The sequence below is a fragment of the Lipotes vexillifer genome, unplaced genomic scaffold, assembly GCF_000442215.2.
Source record: "Lipotes vexillifer unplaced genomic scaffold, Lipotes_vexillifer_v1.1 scaffold426, whole genome shotgun sequence".
Lineage (NCBI taxonomy): Eukaryota > Metazoa > Chordata > Mammalia > Artiodactyla > Lipotidae > Lipotes > Lipotes vexillifer.
In genome coordinates, this window is record NW_006779491.1 from 3,368,232 (window position 1) to 3,382,951 (window position 14,720).

At 52.8% G+C, this 14,720-nt stretch overlaps 1 protein-coding gene across 1 annotated transcript in view; it reads left to right on the forward strand.

Annotated features, from left to right (window-relative positions):
• GTF3C1 (general transcription factor IIIC subunit 1) overlaps positions 1–14,720 on the forward strand; it is a 74,649-nt gene that overhangs the window by 21,683 nt on the left and 38,246 nt on the right. The window contains exons 7-12 of the mRNA XM_007452820.1: positions 5,340–5,498; positions 7,102–7,217; positions 8,288–8,597; positions 9,374–9,588; positions 12,208–12,344; positions 14,057–14,210. Coding sequence (XP_007452882.1) covers positions 5,340–5,498; positions 7,102–7,217; positions 8,288–8,597; positions 9,374–9,588; positions 12,208–12,344; positions 14,057–14,210 — 1,091 coding nt within the window. The remainder of the gene's footprint in view (positions 1–5,339; positions 5,499–7,101; positions 7,218–8,287; positions 8,598–9,373; positions 9,589–12,207; positions 12,345–14,056; positions 14,211–14,720) is intronic.

Below are 14,720 nucleotides of genomic sequence, written 5' to 3' on the forward strand. Positions count from 1 at the left end.
GTGTGTGTGTGTGTGTGTGTGTGTGTGTGTGTGTGTGTGTGTGTTGGTGGGGTAACACAGAATTTAAACATAACTTCCGCTTGGCTTGCTAGTAGCACTGTCCCTTTGTCTGTGACCCTTTAAGAGGAAGTCTGTCCTGGGGCTCATTTGTTGCTTCTCTTCCTTCCAGGGTTGATCACAGTTCAGGGTACCACTCTGCTAGGAGGCCGGATGAGATGTTTCATTGGGAATGTGAGACACAAGGGCTGTTGGTTCTACGTCGCAGCCGCTCTGGCTGTTCCTTTACAAGGAACAGTGCTTTCTCATAGAAATGTGAAATTCAGGCCCAACCATGTGGCCTAGTGTGGAAGGAAGGCCACTTGCTGGGTGCAAGGCCACTTAGATCACTTGAGCCCTCTGAGCTTCCGTTTCCTTTTCCTTAAAATGGTGATAATAACTTGCAGAATTCACACGATGATTAAGTAAAATAGCCTCTGAAAGGACCTAACACAGTGCCTGGCCCATCCCAGGTACTCAGTAAAGATTCTGTCCTTCCCTTCTTCCTTTTTAGATCTTCAGGATGTCTAAATTAAGGCACTCTTCATGCTAAGGTGGAGCCCTTCCTGGATCATTGACACAGAAGAACTGCGTGGTTCCTTGGTGTAGAAATGCTGACCTTAGTGCATGCCACATGTTTCTGTGTGTGTATTTGAGAGCATGGGAGTGATCTGGCTGGTTGTATTTCTCCTCCCTTTTGTTCCTGGAAAGAAAGCCCTGCACCCAGGGGTCAGTGGCCGACATCAACAGGACTGCGATTCCTCCAGGGTGGTTGCAGGTAACCGAGGTGGCAGCTCAAATGGAGTGACAGGCCACGTTCACCTGCGTGAGTCTGCCGACCAGTCTCACTCGAGCCCCTTCTGCTTAGACTTCAGCTGCCTTGTGCTCTAGAACAATATCCTTAAAAATAGCAAGTATGAGGGACTTAATTCCCTGGTGGTCCAGTGGTTAAGACTCCACGCTCCCACTGCAGGGGGCCCGGGTTTGATCCCTGGTTGGGGAACTAAGATCCTGTAAGCTGCGTAGCACAGCCAGAAAAAAAGGCAAGTATGAGCTGAAGGGATTTTAATAAAAATAGAAATTCTGAGTCTGGATAAACTCTAGAACTATGGGAAATGAATAAAGATCTGGTGAAATGAGTTCCAGGTGGTCCCTTGGATCATGGAGCTCAGACTGCACTGTGCCCCATCCTTTACCTGCTTTTTCTCCTGCCTCTCTCCCCCAGCCCCACGAGGCTGACATTCTCATCAGCCCTGGTTTGCGGGCGAGTCATTGGAGGCTGAGGGAGGTCGACCAGCTTGCCCAGGTTCCTACACCAGCTCGGGCAGAAGAGTCCAGATTCTTAACCACTGTGCAGGCTCGCGCTCTCTCATGCAAGGTTTTCCAAAGGAAAGATGCAAATGACATGGCCTGAGGAAAGGGAGACGTTGCCGCCATCATTGTGTTGGGTGAATGACCAGGGCTTACCTCTCTGACGGATACAGAAACAAGTGCAGTTGGGATTCAGGGCAGAGAAATCAGCTGTGCCCAAGGACAGGCAGAGCTGTAGACCCTGTGGCCGCAAGCCTCTCCAGGCGCCATCTGGATAAGTCATAGCAGCCCAGCCTTAGATGCTGGAGGTCACCCCTTGCGATGTGTTGCGACTCGCCCTCCCCGCACTGGGTCGCATGCTCCTCGTTGGTCGTGGGGCTCACGGTTCCCAGTGTAGTCGCAGGGAGCAGCCTGGTCCTCCTGCGTCACCCTCCGCCTCCCCCAGCCAGCGGCCTGCCTGCCTAGGCGCTTTCCTGAGCCCCATGCTCAGAACCAGAGCAGGGGAGGGTTCCCATGGGACCCAGGAGCCAGGTCACCCCGACCGTGGGCCAGTTGTGGGGCTTTCCTACCTGGCAGGAAGGGACCAACCATCTTGAGTTCAGCTCCTGTTTGTCATGCCTTTGCACGGTGCTAGGTGCCGGTGATGCCATTAAGAGCAACTGCTATGTTAGTTGAGAGTCAGACAGCCTGGGTCACACCCTAGCTCTGCCACTTCACAGCTCTGTCACTTTGAGCAAGTCACTTAACTTTTCTGTGCCTCAGCTTCTGCGTCTGTACAGTGCAGCTTACAGGGGCCTGCCAGCCTCAGATCATGAGATTTGACGGGTTAATTTATGTAACGCTCACAACACAGTGCCTGGCCCCCGGCTGCACGCCAGCCTCTGTACAGACGTTATCTCGGGTGTCGCTGGCACTAACCCGTGAGGGAGAGAACATCATCATCTCATTTCACTGAGTGGGGAACAGAGCTACAGCAAGTCATCGCCCCAGAGTTACAGAGCTGAGGTTGAAAGCCACATGTGCCTGACCTGGGAGCCCGTTTATCCCCACTCTCCTCTGAGCATCCTTCGGTCCTGGCTGTCAGCAGAGGGTGCAGCTGTGCCATCAGGAGAAGGCTCTGACGGGGGATGCAGGTGAGAATGGCTACTGCCTGACATGAGGAGCAGAAGGCTGATGGCTGAGGGCGTTTGTCTTTGTTGCCTTAGCGTCCATGAGTGTACTAGTAACGTTTTTCCTCTTCCACTTAGCTTACTTTGAGGGCTGTTCTGTGTATCTTTTCTTGGCTAATTAGCACCTGAAGGAAGTTATAAAAGTGTGGGAAAGAATCACTGGGCTCTTGCCTGAGAGCCAGTCCGTCGGCCTCCATAAATGCTGCATTGTGTCGTCCCTCACGCCGCCTGGCCCTTGCCCTGGGTCACCCGCTGTTCTCTGTCACATGGGCATCTTTGAATTAGGGGCCGTATGTCATCAAAGGTTTAGGGCTTGGGCTTCGAGGCTGGACTGCCCAGTAAATCCCAGCTCCTCACTTGCTAAGGGATGGGAGTTTGGGCAGATCCCTTCGCTCCACACATTCTCGGGTATGAAATGGGGATGGTAGCCCACCTCCTACGGTTGTGATGAGGGATAACCCATATAACCCGCCAGGAGAGCATAGATCAGCGTCAGGGATCTCTGGCAGGCGTCCTAGGAGTGGTGGTGGTTTTATTGTTAGGAGAGGAGGTCGCTCTGTGAGTACCAGCTTAGGGGTGAGAGGGGGGCTGAGGGGCTTGGGAGTAGCTCAAGGTAGAGGACAGAGAGGAAGACCAGGTGGCTTGGCGGCCAGCGTTCTGCCCACGTGCTGGGGGTGTTGGCCACAGGGAGAACCCAGTCCCGGGACCCGGAGCCTTGAAATAGTTCTCACCCATTCAGATGGCCCAGGAGTCCCCTCGTTCCCAGGTCTTCCCTCTTGGGAGGGAGAGGCCGGGGCAGGCACCGGGAGCGAAGCACAAAGCTTTGGAAGTAGGAAGGGAGGACCTGGCAGGCGCAGAGGGAGCCAGGGGCAGGGAGGCTGTGCCAGACGCAGGCTTCATGCTTCTTCTCATGAAAAGTCAGAACTGGGGGATTTTCTCTCACTGGCGGGAGTGGAGGGGAATCAGCTGGTGCCCGAGCCCTGTCCAGGGTGGCCGCACACCTGCTGACCTTTAGCCCCAGGCCAGCCTTCCCGGAAGGTTCTGGTTGGTCAGCCTCTGCGGACCTGACTCTGAGGGTCAAGTCTCTGATATCAGGCCCCTGAGAAGCTTTACGGTTTGTGAACTTCACTTGCAAACCACGTGCTGTGTCCCCCACCTACAGAGAATCCCCTGCCCGAGTTGGGGTCATGGGACTTGATCTGCTCAGATGTCAGTCTGTGCTGCCCTGATGTGGGTGTTCCACACACCTTCACAGCAAGGCCCTCAGTGGCACAGCTTCTGCTTAGGAGGCACTGGGTTGCAGAGACCAGCTTTACTGCCACTGCTCCAGGCCCTACCCGAGGATTCTGCACCTTGGTGTGCTGATGGACGCTGGTGGAGAAGCTGCTGATAGCCCTGCTGTAACAGTTACTACAAATACAGTGACTTAACACAAACTCGTTATTTTATCATTCTGAAGGTTGGAAGTCTGTCATTGGACTAAAATCGAGGCTTCGGCAGGGCTGTGCTCCTTCTGGAGGCTCTAGGAGAGAATCCATTTCCTGGCCTTTTCCAGTTTCTAGACTCTGCTTGCATTCCTTGACTCGTGGTCCCTTCCATCTTCAAAGCCAGCAGCGAAGCGTCTTCCAATCTCTCACTCTGATCCTCCTGCCTCCCTCTTACAAGGACTCTGTGATGTTATACTGGTCCCAGCCAGATATTCCAGGATAATCTCAAAATCCTTGACCACCAGCACCACGACAAAAAGCCTTAACTTAAATCATGCCTGCAAGTCCCTTTTGCCACATCAGGTAACATATTCATAGGTTCCAGAGGTGAAAGCGTGGACATGCTTGAGGGGCTGCTGTTCTGCCTCCCGGCTGTCAGTGTCACAGGACACCATCTCTTCCGTATCAGACACCTGGCACCTGCCTGAGTCACTTAGCCCCTGTCACAGGCTACTGGGAGTTTGGGCAAGTTAGTTAACGCGTCTGTACCTCAGTTTCTTCATCTGTTTGCCTCCTAGGGTTGTCAGGATCAGTGGAGTTAGCACACGTAGTGTCGAGATGTTTTTCCTTTTCCTTGTACCTCTCGTGTTACAGCCATGAGCGTGAGCTTGTTATTTTCCCCACACGGTGCTTCCGTAGGTTGAGAGTACCGGTGCCTTGTGATTGTCTGAAGGCAGGCGCTCGCCTGCAGAGTGTGGTGACTTGTCCGTGTCCTGCCCCTTAGTCCTGGTCGTTGTTTATATTATTCACAGAAGCTGGGTCTATAAAGAGTTCTGTGTGGACCTCTTACTATTGGCAGTTTTGCCTCCTTTTGAGTTATTTCTTGGAGTAAATTCCTACCCTTGGAATCATGGAGTTAAAGGCCTCTCGAAATGCTCTGGAAAGGTCATAGAGCTTGTCCACACTGCTGCCATACCTTAGTGGCAGTGGGTATTGGCTTAAAAGGGAGAAGATTGTATTCATCCTTTCAGCAATACCACCCGTGTGCCTGCTGTGTGCCAAGCACTATTCAGGGGAGCGGGGGGCGGGATGGGAAAAGACAAGCACGTTTCCTGTAGTCATGGAGCTTGTCTGAAGCAGAGGCTGCTGTTGATTTAACAGGCCCCTCATTATTCCTTTCATTTGCATTTCTTTGTTCACTAATAATATGTTTTTTGTTTTTAAAGCAATTTTATGGAGTCAGTATTCAGGTCTCATGCCCCAAGGTGTGCAGTGTTAAATGTTCCAAACTCAGATGCCCTGTGCGGCCTTTCTCGGGGCCTCTGGGTCTGCTGAAGCCGCCTCCCCCAGGGCCACACTGATTTGTCATCATGGAACCGTGTGCTTGTGTTCCCAGGGACCGACGTCATGGTGCGCTGTCTGAGGCTGCTGAAGGAGTTCAAGCGGAAAGTCGAAGACCAGGACGATGACGAGGACGAGGAGGCCATCTCCAAGGCCGTGCCACCGGTGGACATCGTGTACGAGCGGGACATGCTCACACAGACCTACGAACTCAGTAAGTCCCGTTCTCCTACCTGCATATAGACAGGGTTCCCGAGCTTTGAGTCGAGGTGTGTTTTGGTCACATGTTGAAGGAGGGCCCTGCTGTCGAGAATGTCACGCAGCGGGAAGCCCCCTGGTCCCCTTGAGGGTTTAGGCTTTGGGGTCAGATTTGAGTTCGAGTCCTTGCTCTGCCCCTTGTCCGCCAGCTGAAGACTTTAGCAAGGTCTCCGAGCCTCAGTTCCCTCATCTGTAAAATAGGGATATCTCCCCTAGCACGTAAAAGGACTGAATAAGTAGGATTAAAACATCTGGTGTAGTGCCTGGTACGTAGAAAGCACTAAAAAAATTACCTATTAATATTACTACTCAAAGATTTGAGAGTCACCTACCAACTTCTAAAATTCGTCTGGAATCATTGCAGCCTGGGGATTGTTGTGATGAAGGGGGAAGAAACATGTCTCTGTCCATTCCTCCCCCTTCCCCTAAATCCCCTAAAACCTGTAAGACAGCAGTGACCCAGTGCCATAGATGGTGTGGCCGCAGGTTGCTGTGGAGCGGAGGATGTCTAGAGTAGAAGGGGAGGGGCTGCGGAGATCTGGTTCAGCCAGCAGGTACGAAAGCACCTGGCGAATCAGCACAGCCTTTAGGGAAGGCTGTTTGGCTGTTTCCCTCAACTCTTCAACATCTCTCGGGATCTGTTCCTCAGAACACAGTTTGAGAAATGCTGTCCTTAACCCTTTCATTCCCGCTTTTAGCATGTTACTAGTTTAACATAGGAACACATTCTAGTCACCTCTTTCCATTCTGCTGTTTATTTTTATGCATGGACAATACAGCAAAACTGCCTTTATCCAGATTGGTTTTGCCTGGCGGCCTCAAGTGCATGCCACATCAGGAAATAAAGGGGAAGCTCTTTCTGAACAGTCCAAGAGTGTTGCCCCGAAGTCTGCCCTGTAGTATTTTACTGGAGGGACTCGCGCCCACCGCCACCCCACCAGGCTCCTTCCTGGAGTTCCCAACCCCTGAGTAGTTGAGTACATTTGAAAGGGCTCATTGGAGGAAGATACAGTAATAGCACAGCGTGTAGCAGGGCAGGAGCTGACACACCAGACAGAGCAAGTAATAGAGCACAGTTGCCTATCGGTCATTTATTACAGGGCCAAATAGCATTATTTCCTTCTGTGGCCCCTGCTGGCCGGCAGCTGTTACGGGATAAGGCAATAATCGGTGTCCGTAGTGCCTCTGAGTCTACCGAGAAGGAGGGGAGGATGTTCTTCCTTAAAAATTCCTTCGGTGCTTTTTAAAAGGCTCGGTTTAATTTAGCTGAGAAAGTTCGTTCATGTGAAAGCACACTCTTCCTGCTGCAGGATAAAATAGCGTCCCTGGAACTCGGTGGATAAGGCGTCGATTGCTTTGACGTGGAAGAGTCAGATAGTGAGCGCTTAAAAATGAGCAATGAGTCGAGTGTTCAGAGTCTTGGGAGGGGAGGGTGGGAGGAGGCAGGTGTCTTACTCTGTTTGTCGGTTTCCCCTCATTGAAATGTCTGGGAACGGACCTGACTTGTGCAGAACGGCCCCGTGGTGGAGGCTGGGGTTCAAGTGTATTGTTTCACACAGTTGAGCGTCGAGGCACGAAAGGCATTTCCCAAGCCGAAATCCGAGTGGCTATGAACGTGGGAAAACTGGAAGCCAGAATGCTGTGCCGTCTCCTTCAGAGATTCAAAGTGGTCAAGGTAACAGCGTGAGTTCATTGTCTTCGGATGTGCACACAGCGTGGTTCTGAAGGGCTGTCTCGGACGTCGGGAGCCCAGGTCGGCCTTCCGTCTCAGTCAAGGAGGCAGATGGCTGCCAGGGAGGGCGGGAGTGCTGAACGCAACCCACAAGTGTGCCCCACCCCACCCCCACTGTGGATTTTGTTGGTTTTCGCTTTTTGAAAGTTGAATGAGTTGTCAGCATTGAAAAGTCAGCCGGAGATGCTGCAGCCCAGGGAGCAGTCCCCCCACTCCCGCGTGGGGTGTCAGCTGAGGTGGCGCCTCCGACAGCGCCCAGAGACGAAGCGGGCACCCCCCCCAGGCCTCAGTCCCAGCCCGGCCCTCCCTCTCATTTACGTTCCTTGCCTGGGTCCTGGGGACACCGAGTCGGCCAACTGTGTCTGGTGTCCCCTTTCGGGACCCAGACCTGCTATCTCAGCCCGTTATGCTTCGCTCCCTTCTTGCCAACTTTTTGGCCATTTTGCTGGAAAGCAGTGTTACAGTTGAGCTAATGATTGTGCAGCACTTAGCACTGTCCTGGGCGTGTGGTCGTTACGTGGAAGGTGTTACTCCTTCTGCCATTAAGGGCAGAAAGTCCCTTTCCCCTGTTGTAGAAAAAGGGGAGGAGCTGAGTGGCAGCTTCACCACCGCTCCCCGCGGCAGCGGCCGGATGGAGCTGGTGACCTCAAGGCCCTGGCTCCGAGTCTGTGACAACAGTTAGGAACCGTCGAATTCTGCTTATTGAGCGTCTCTCGTAGGCCTCGTCCTGTGCCAAGCCCCGGGGGTTTGCGGAAGGCCAGGTTAGGCCCTGCCCAGCGGGGAGCTCACAGTCTCCTAGAGCAGACACACAGTCAGGATTGCTTCCTGTGGAAGCAGAACCTGAGGGGTGGCGAGATGGCAGGACCCACGAGGGGCCGAGCTGGGGCCCAGGCGTGAGGTGTGGGGGAACGTGGGAATGACAAGGAAATAGACACCGCAGAAGCCCGGTCACCCGCACGCCTGGGTGTCCCGGTGTCCTCTGCGGTGTCTTGGACACATCTCATCCCCTCCAGGGCTTCATGGAGGACGAAGGACGGCAGCGGACCACCAAGTACGTCTCCTGCGTGTTTGCAGAGGAGAGCGACCTGAGCCGGCAGTACGAGAGGGAGAAGGCACGGAGCGAGCTGCTGACCACCGTGAGCCTGGCCTCGGTGCAGGAAGAGCCGCTGCTGCCCGAGGGCGAGGACGCTTTCCTCTCCGAGTCGGACAGCGAGGAGGAGGGCAGCGGCGGCAGGAGGAGAGGCAGAGGATCACAGCGGGACTCGAGGTCCTTCTCGAACGGCAGTCTCAGGGCTCAGCCTCACCATTCCACCTCGACCAAGGGTAGGGGCCTGCTCGGGGCGGGGGGTAGGGGCTTGGGCAGGGGGGTGCACGCCCTCAGTCTGAGCCGCTGCCTATCCCGCCTGGCTCTGGGGACGTTCAGTCCAGCAGACACCTGAGGATGGCCTTGGTGCCGCCCTAACTAGGGACCTGTTGGTGTCATGTGCATCACATAATCGTAAGCTTAGGAGATGCTTGTGTGGTCTGTCTTCAGGCTGCTGGCAAGTCATTTCTCCTTGCCAGATGTTTTGTTTGTTTTGCTTTTATTTGGTTGTGCTGGGGCTCCCTTTAGTTGTGGCTCGTGGGCTCCTTAGCTGAGGCATGCATGTGGGATCTAGTTCCCTGACCAGGGATTGAACCTGGGGCCCCTGCATTGGTAGCGCAGTCTTACCCACTGCCCCAGCAGGGAAGTCCCCTTGGCAGATGTTTTGTTTGTTATGTTTTGACTATTAAAGGGATGGAATTCCCTAAACTTCCTCTGTCCCTTTCCCTCCAACAATCTGTGTACGAAGCCCTTGGGGTTTTAGTTTAGTTATGGAAGACTTTTCTTAAAACATGTGGAGGGTGGTGCTGATGACAGATTTGCACATCGGGGGTCGGGGTCGGGGTCAGGAGGGTGCGGCTTGCTGCTTGCTGGTCCACTTCCCTCGTCTTAAACTGACCACATGGACTCCTTTGGCCTGTGCGGCTCTGGTCCGGCAGCTGAGCAGAAGTGCCCCTCTGGCGTTCCCCCTGCTGTGGCCGCGGTTCATCCGTTCTACGCCTGTCCTCCACTGCAGGGGGGTGGAAAGTCATCAGCCTTCACCCATTGAAGAAGCATCCGTCTTCCTCCCTGGGAGCTGCTGAGAGAGCCTGCCAGAGCTCTTTCAGGGGGGACAACCTCCTGGACACCAGCAGCTCCTCAGACCCCAGCGTGTCCTTGGGCTCCCACTGCATGGAGAGTCACAGCGGCGACATAGCCGTGATAGAAGAGGTCAGGCTTGAAAACCCAAAGGTGAGTGCCCACGGGGGAGGGCGTTTCCTCTGTGAAGGAGCCTGTGGCAGGTGGATATCAGCCTTGGCTTTTCTGTGCTTAAGAATCACAACAACAACAACAAAACCAATAATAGTAAAAGTGCCACATGCTCAGGCCGTGTAGGTGGGGGGGGGCCCTCTACAGTAGGAATGCAATGCTCGTTGACACACCACCTTCACGCAGCCCACCTTAGCAGAAATCACCTGCATATTATTTACAGGGTTTTAAAATTTCCAACAACGTACTCTTTCTACTTAAATTTATTTTGAAGGAAAAACGTGTATGGCTACTTTAAATCAGTGGTTCTCACTCTGGCCCGATTTTGCCCCCCGGGGGACATTTGGCAATGTCTGGAGGTGTTTTTCATTGTCACGTTGGGGAGAAGGTGCTAATGGCATCTCGTAGGCAGAGGCCAGGGATGCTTTTAAATGTCCCAGACTATGCAGGGTAAACCACAGCAGAGTTATCCAGCCCGAAGTGTCAGCAGTGCTGAGGTTGAAAAACCCTGCTTTAGATGAAAAGCCAATGTCATTTGCATAAAAAGAAGGTGATCGTAAAATAGGTCTGATGAAAACAAAACTTTCTTAGTCCATTCTGGTCCGGTAGTGTTCTACTTTACAGTGTTAAAGACGGTAGAATCAAACCAATACTTTTGCCTCAGTGTAATTAGAAGGATTAAAAGGCAGTTGACACAGGAATACCTTTGTCATTATGTGATTCAGTTCACTCAGTGTTGTCCTTGGTCGCTGGAAGGTGCCTCAGATACAGCCAGTGGTGCCTCAGTTGCCTAGCACAGAACAGACTTGGGATCGGGGTGGCCTTTGATGCTGTTGCTGCTGTTTGGTTCCGGCTTCACAGCAGCCCTGTAAGATGAAAGCCAGCTCTGGTCAGGAGGAGGCGAGCAGAGCCCCTGGGGACTGAGGGACTTGCCTGCTCAGTTTATGACAAAGTGGAGAGTGGAACCCGTGGGTGTGGAGTTCCCACCCTGCCCTGCTTCTCCATTTCCGGTGTGGAAGCCTGAGCTTGGGTTCTGTCCCCACAGCAGGAGTGATGGAGCATGGGGTGGGGGAGATTTTCTGAGGAATTTTCTAGAACCTTCTAGCTGTACCTATCATTGGATGCCATGACTCTTAATCAAGTAATGATTGGTCTTGTGTGTACTTAAAGCACCTGCCGGCAGGCGGATACCAGCCAGTTCCTGAAGGTTTTCCCTGCCATCCTGGCGCTGCCACCCCCTTTGCGCCTCCTCATCAGGTCCACGTGTCCCCAGCAACACACTCCCTCCAGGCCCTGCCACTGCTGCTGCTAGCTTCCTAGCTCAACTCTTTCTAGCTCCGCTCTCTCTCTCCCTCTTAGAAATCTGTCCCCAGAGTAATGGCAGAACCTTGTCCTTCTTTTTGCCCACTTGCTGAGAAGAGGGGCGTGAACCGTCCTGTCTGGAGGCCCCTTGGTGAAGCGTGTGTTCACTTCGCTCTGCAGCGGCGCCATGGAAAGCAGGCAGATTTTTCTCGCGGGGCTCTCCTGCAAAATGTTTGCTTTGAAACGCAAGAGAGAACCAAAGTCTTCCTGCCATTCTTGGGCCCCTTGGATCTGTGACTCTTTCGCCCCTCGAGCCCTGCCCCCTTCAGGAAAGAACCGAGCCTCTTCCAGAGCACCGGTGCCAGCAGGGAAGTGATGGGACCCCGGCCCAAGGCGCCTCGTGTTCTCATTCTCTGGAAGCGCTTCTCCAAGTGAGGGGGGCATCCAGCAAAACGGGCCATGGGACCGCCAAGTGGCACTGAATTATGCTGAGGGACTGGCCAGGAGTGTGTTAGGGTTGGGATTTCCTTTCCCTTCAGGGTGCACATTTGGGCTTCAGCATCTTTGATCCAAAGGCAGATGGAGCAAGTTCAGATGCTAAGTTCCCGGAAGCTAAAAGGAACCACGAAGAGAGAAGAGGGCGTCGCAGCAGGGCCGGGGGGAGGGCACCCGTCCGCTCTCCTCTCCGTCATTCACTCGCCACTCATCCTGATGCATCGGGAGCCTGCCTCTGCATCTCCCTTCTGTTCCCAGAGAGGCTGCCCGTGGCTTCCCTGAGGCAGAGGCAGAAGCGCGTCCTGGCGCACGTGCGCGCCCTGGGACCCAGTATGGTGGTTTCGCCTGACTGAGCCCTGGTTTCCTGTTCCGTAAAATGGGGACCATAACAATGAGGTGCTTGAGAGTTCTGGATGAGGAAGCCCCATAGAGTGACGGCAGGGGGTCGGCCCTCAGTCTGTCCATTTCCTCCCTTCCACTGCGGAAGAACCAAGTAAAGATTGAGTGGATGCGGTCCCCTTCCCCGGGAAGGGCTGGAGTAGATGCCTCTGCGTTCTGTTCTGAAACCAGCTGATCCTCATAAAGTTCCGGGATCCTCTGCTGGCAGATGTCTGTGCTGTTACAAAGCACTGAAACAGTGGGGTAGTGGGATCCTACGGGGGCAGTAATCCTCTTGACTTTTCTTCTTGAAATATGGCGTAGAAATTCCGTAAAGAGGGAAAGCGTACCGGCAGGAGTGGTGCCTGGCCCCCAGACCTTGCTGAGTCCATAGTTTTCTCATGCTTTTGGTCCCTGTTCTAGGAGAGTAGCAGCAGTTCCCAGAAGACGGGAAAGCACGGCCCAGGCCAAGACAAACCCCCCGAGACGTACCGGCTGCTGAAACGCAGAAATCTGATCATAGAGGCTGTCACCAACCTCCGCTTAATCGAGAGCTTATTCACGTAAGGAGTAGTCTGTCTGTCTGTCTTGCATTAATAGTAAATCCCACATCAATCAGTCATCACCATCCAAAGAAATGACTTAGAGGCCTTTGCATCTCTCTTCTGCTGTATAGATTCTCATAGGAGCCCTTTGTGGTAGAAAGGATTTGCAGTCTGTGTGATTTGAAAAGTGTAGACATTGAGGAATATCCATACACTTGACAGGGAGAGAACGATGGAGCCGGAAACAGAGGTCACAGGGAAAGCGCATTTGCCTTGTTCCTTCCTTAGGAATTTGGTGCTCAGGAAGGGGTGAGAGAAAACGGAGGCAGGTAATAGCATCAGCTTAGAAACATTGTTATTAGTTCTCTGGGGAGCCTTTTGTTCAAAGGAAATCTTTTATGAAAACAAAAGCAAAAGGGACTGTGAATGGATAAAGAAGATGCGGCACATATATACAATGGAATATTACTCAGCCATAAAAAGAAACAAAACTGAGTTATTTGTAGTGAGGTGGACGGACCTAGAGTCTGTCGAACAGAGTGAAGTAAGTCAGAAAGAGAAAAACAAATACCGTAGGCTAACACATGTATATGGAATCAAAAAAAAAAAAAATGATTCTGAAGAGCCTAGGGGCAGGACAGGAATAAAGAGGAAGACATAGAAAATGGACTTGAGGACATGGGGTGGGAGGGGGAAGCTGGGGCAAAGTGAGGGTAGCATCGACGTATATACACTACCAAATGTAAAATAGTTGGCTGGTGGGAAGCAGCAGCATAGCACAGGGAGATGGGCTCAGTGCTTTGCGATGACCTAGAGGGGTGGGATGGGGAGGATGGGAGGGAGACACAAGAGGGAGGGGATATGGGGACATGTGTGTGCATATGGCTGATTCGCTTTGTTGTGCAACAGAAACTAACGCGGTATTGTAAAGCAGTTATACTCCAATAAAGATCTATTAAAAAAAAGGGGGGGGACACATGTGGAGCTTCTGTGTCCAGGGTGCAGTGGAGGCTCTGTTCCCTCATTTGGTCCTTCTAACCCACTGTTACCACCACGTCCTGGGAGGCATCCTTGGGCTTCTGGGCAGCCAAGGTCAAAGCCACTCGATTGGAAGGAGCCTTACCCTTGAGTCAAGGATGTGAGTTCTCTAACTAGGGGATGGGGAGACCGCCTGTGGATACTGCTGCCTGGGTCTCCTCTTCTGTGCAGGTGAGATGGAGCTAGGTGCTCCTAATATCCCTTCTGGACCTGCCACTCTATGAGTAGTGATACAGAAACATCACCATAGTGACTCAGTAACATCTAGAGAGAAGATACGTGAGGAGAGGAGTCAAAAGAGCTTCAGATCTGAGGGTGTCAACGGTGGTAAACTGGAAACATTCCTTAGCTGGATGTTGAATTAGCATGGAGACTCAGTGAAGACAGATTTCCATCACGGAGCTCAGTTTCTCCACCATCGTTGTCCTGAATCATGTAATCTCTTTAGTTCCTGGTGAAAGGCTCAGAACGTGAAGCTGCTGTGAATGGTGGCTTGTCCTTAGCTAACTCATTTATCACAAAGAGAGATGATCTTTGCTATCTTCAGAAGTCATCCTTTCAGTGGTGAAACACCCTTTAATTCTCCCCTACTTTCTGCTGGATCCCATTAGGCAGGTGTCGGTTGCCTGGGTTTAGAAAGGCCTTCCATGTGGAGCCTGGGAATATTAACGGCTTATTTTGTGACGCTGCAGGATTCAGAAGATGATCATGGATCAGGAGAAGCAAGAAGGTGTGTCCACCAAGTGCTGCAAGAAGTCCATCGTTCGCTTGGTGCGGAACCTGTCCGAGGAAGGCCTTCTGAGGCTGTATCGGACGACAGTCATTCAAGACGGCATCAAGAAGAAGGTAACCACACAGAGCACCGCGCGTGCTGGGTGTTTTCTTACCCAGTTTCCCACATCCTTGTCCCTCGGTTGTTCCTTTGTTGCCGATAGTTCGGAATTTCCCATTATGCCTCCTCACTGGGGCAACAGGGATTATCTCCACTTCCTGTGGAAGCTGGAAACAGAAAAGAGGAATAACCTGCTTGGATTGTAGAGCAGCCTGTGCAGCCCCAGGCAGGTGTCTTGCCCCACAGCCAGCCTTGAAGGAGAGGATGGTAATGGAGGCATATCCAGGTTCAGCTAACTAGCACTGGGAGAAATTAAGCAACATTTAGAAGGTGGAAAATTTAGGGCTTTCCCTGGTGGCGCAGTGGTTAAGAATCCGCCTGCCAATGCAGGGGACACGGGTTCGAGCCCTGGTCCGGGAAGATCCCACATGCCACAGAGTAGCTAAGCCCGTGTGCCACAACTGCTGAGCCTGTGCTCTAGAGCCCGTGAGCCACAACTACTGAAGCCCATGCGCCCAGAGCCT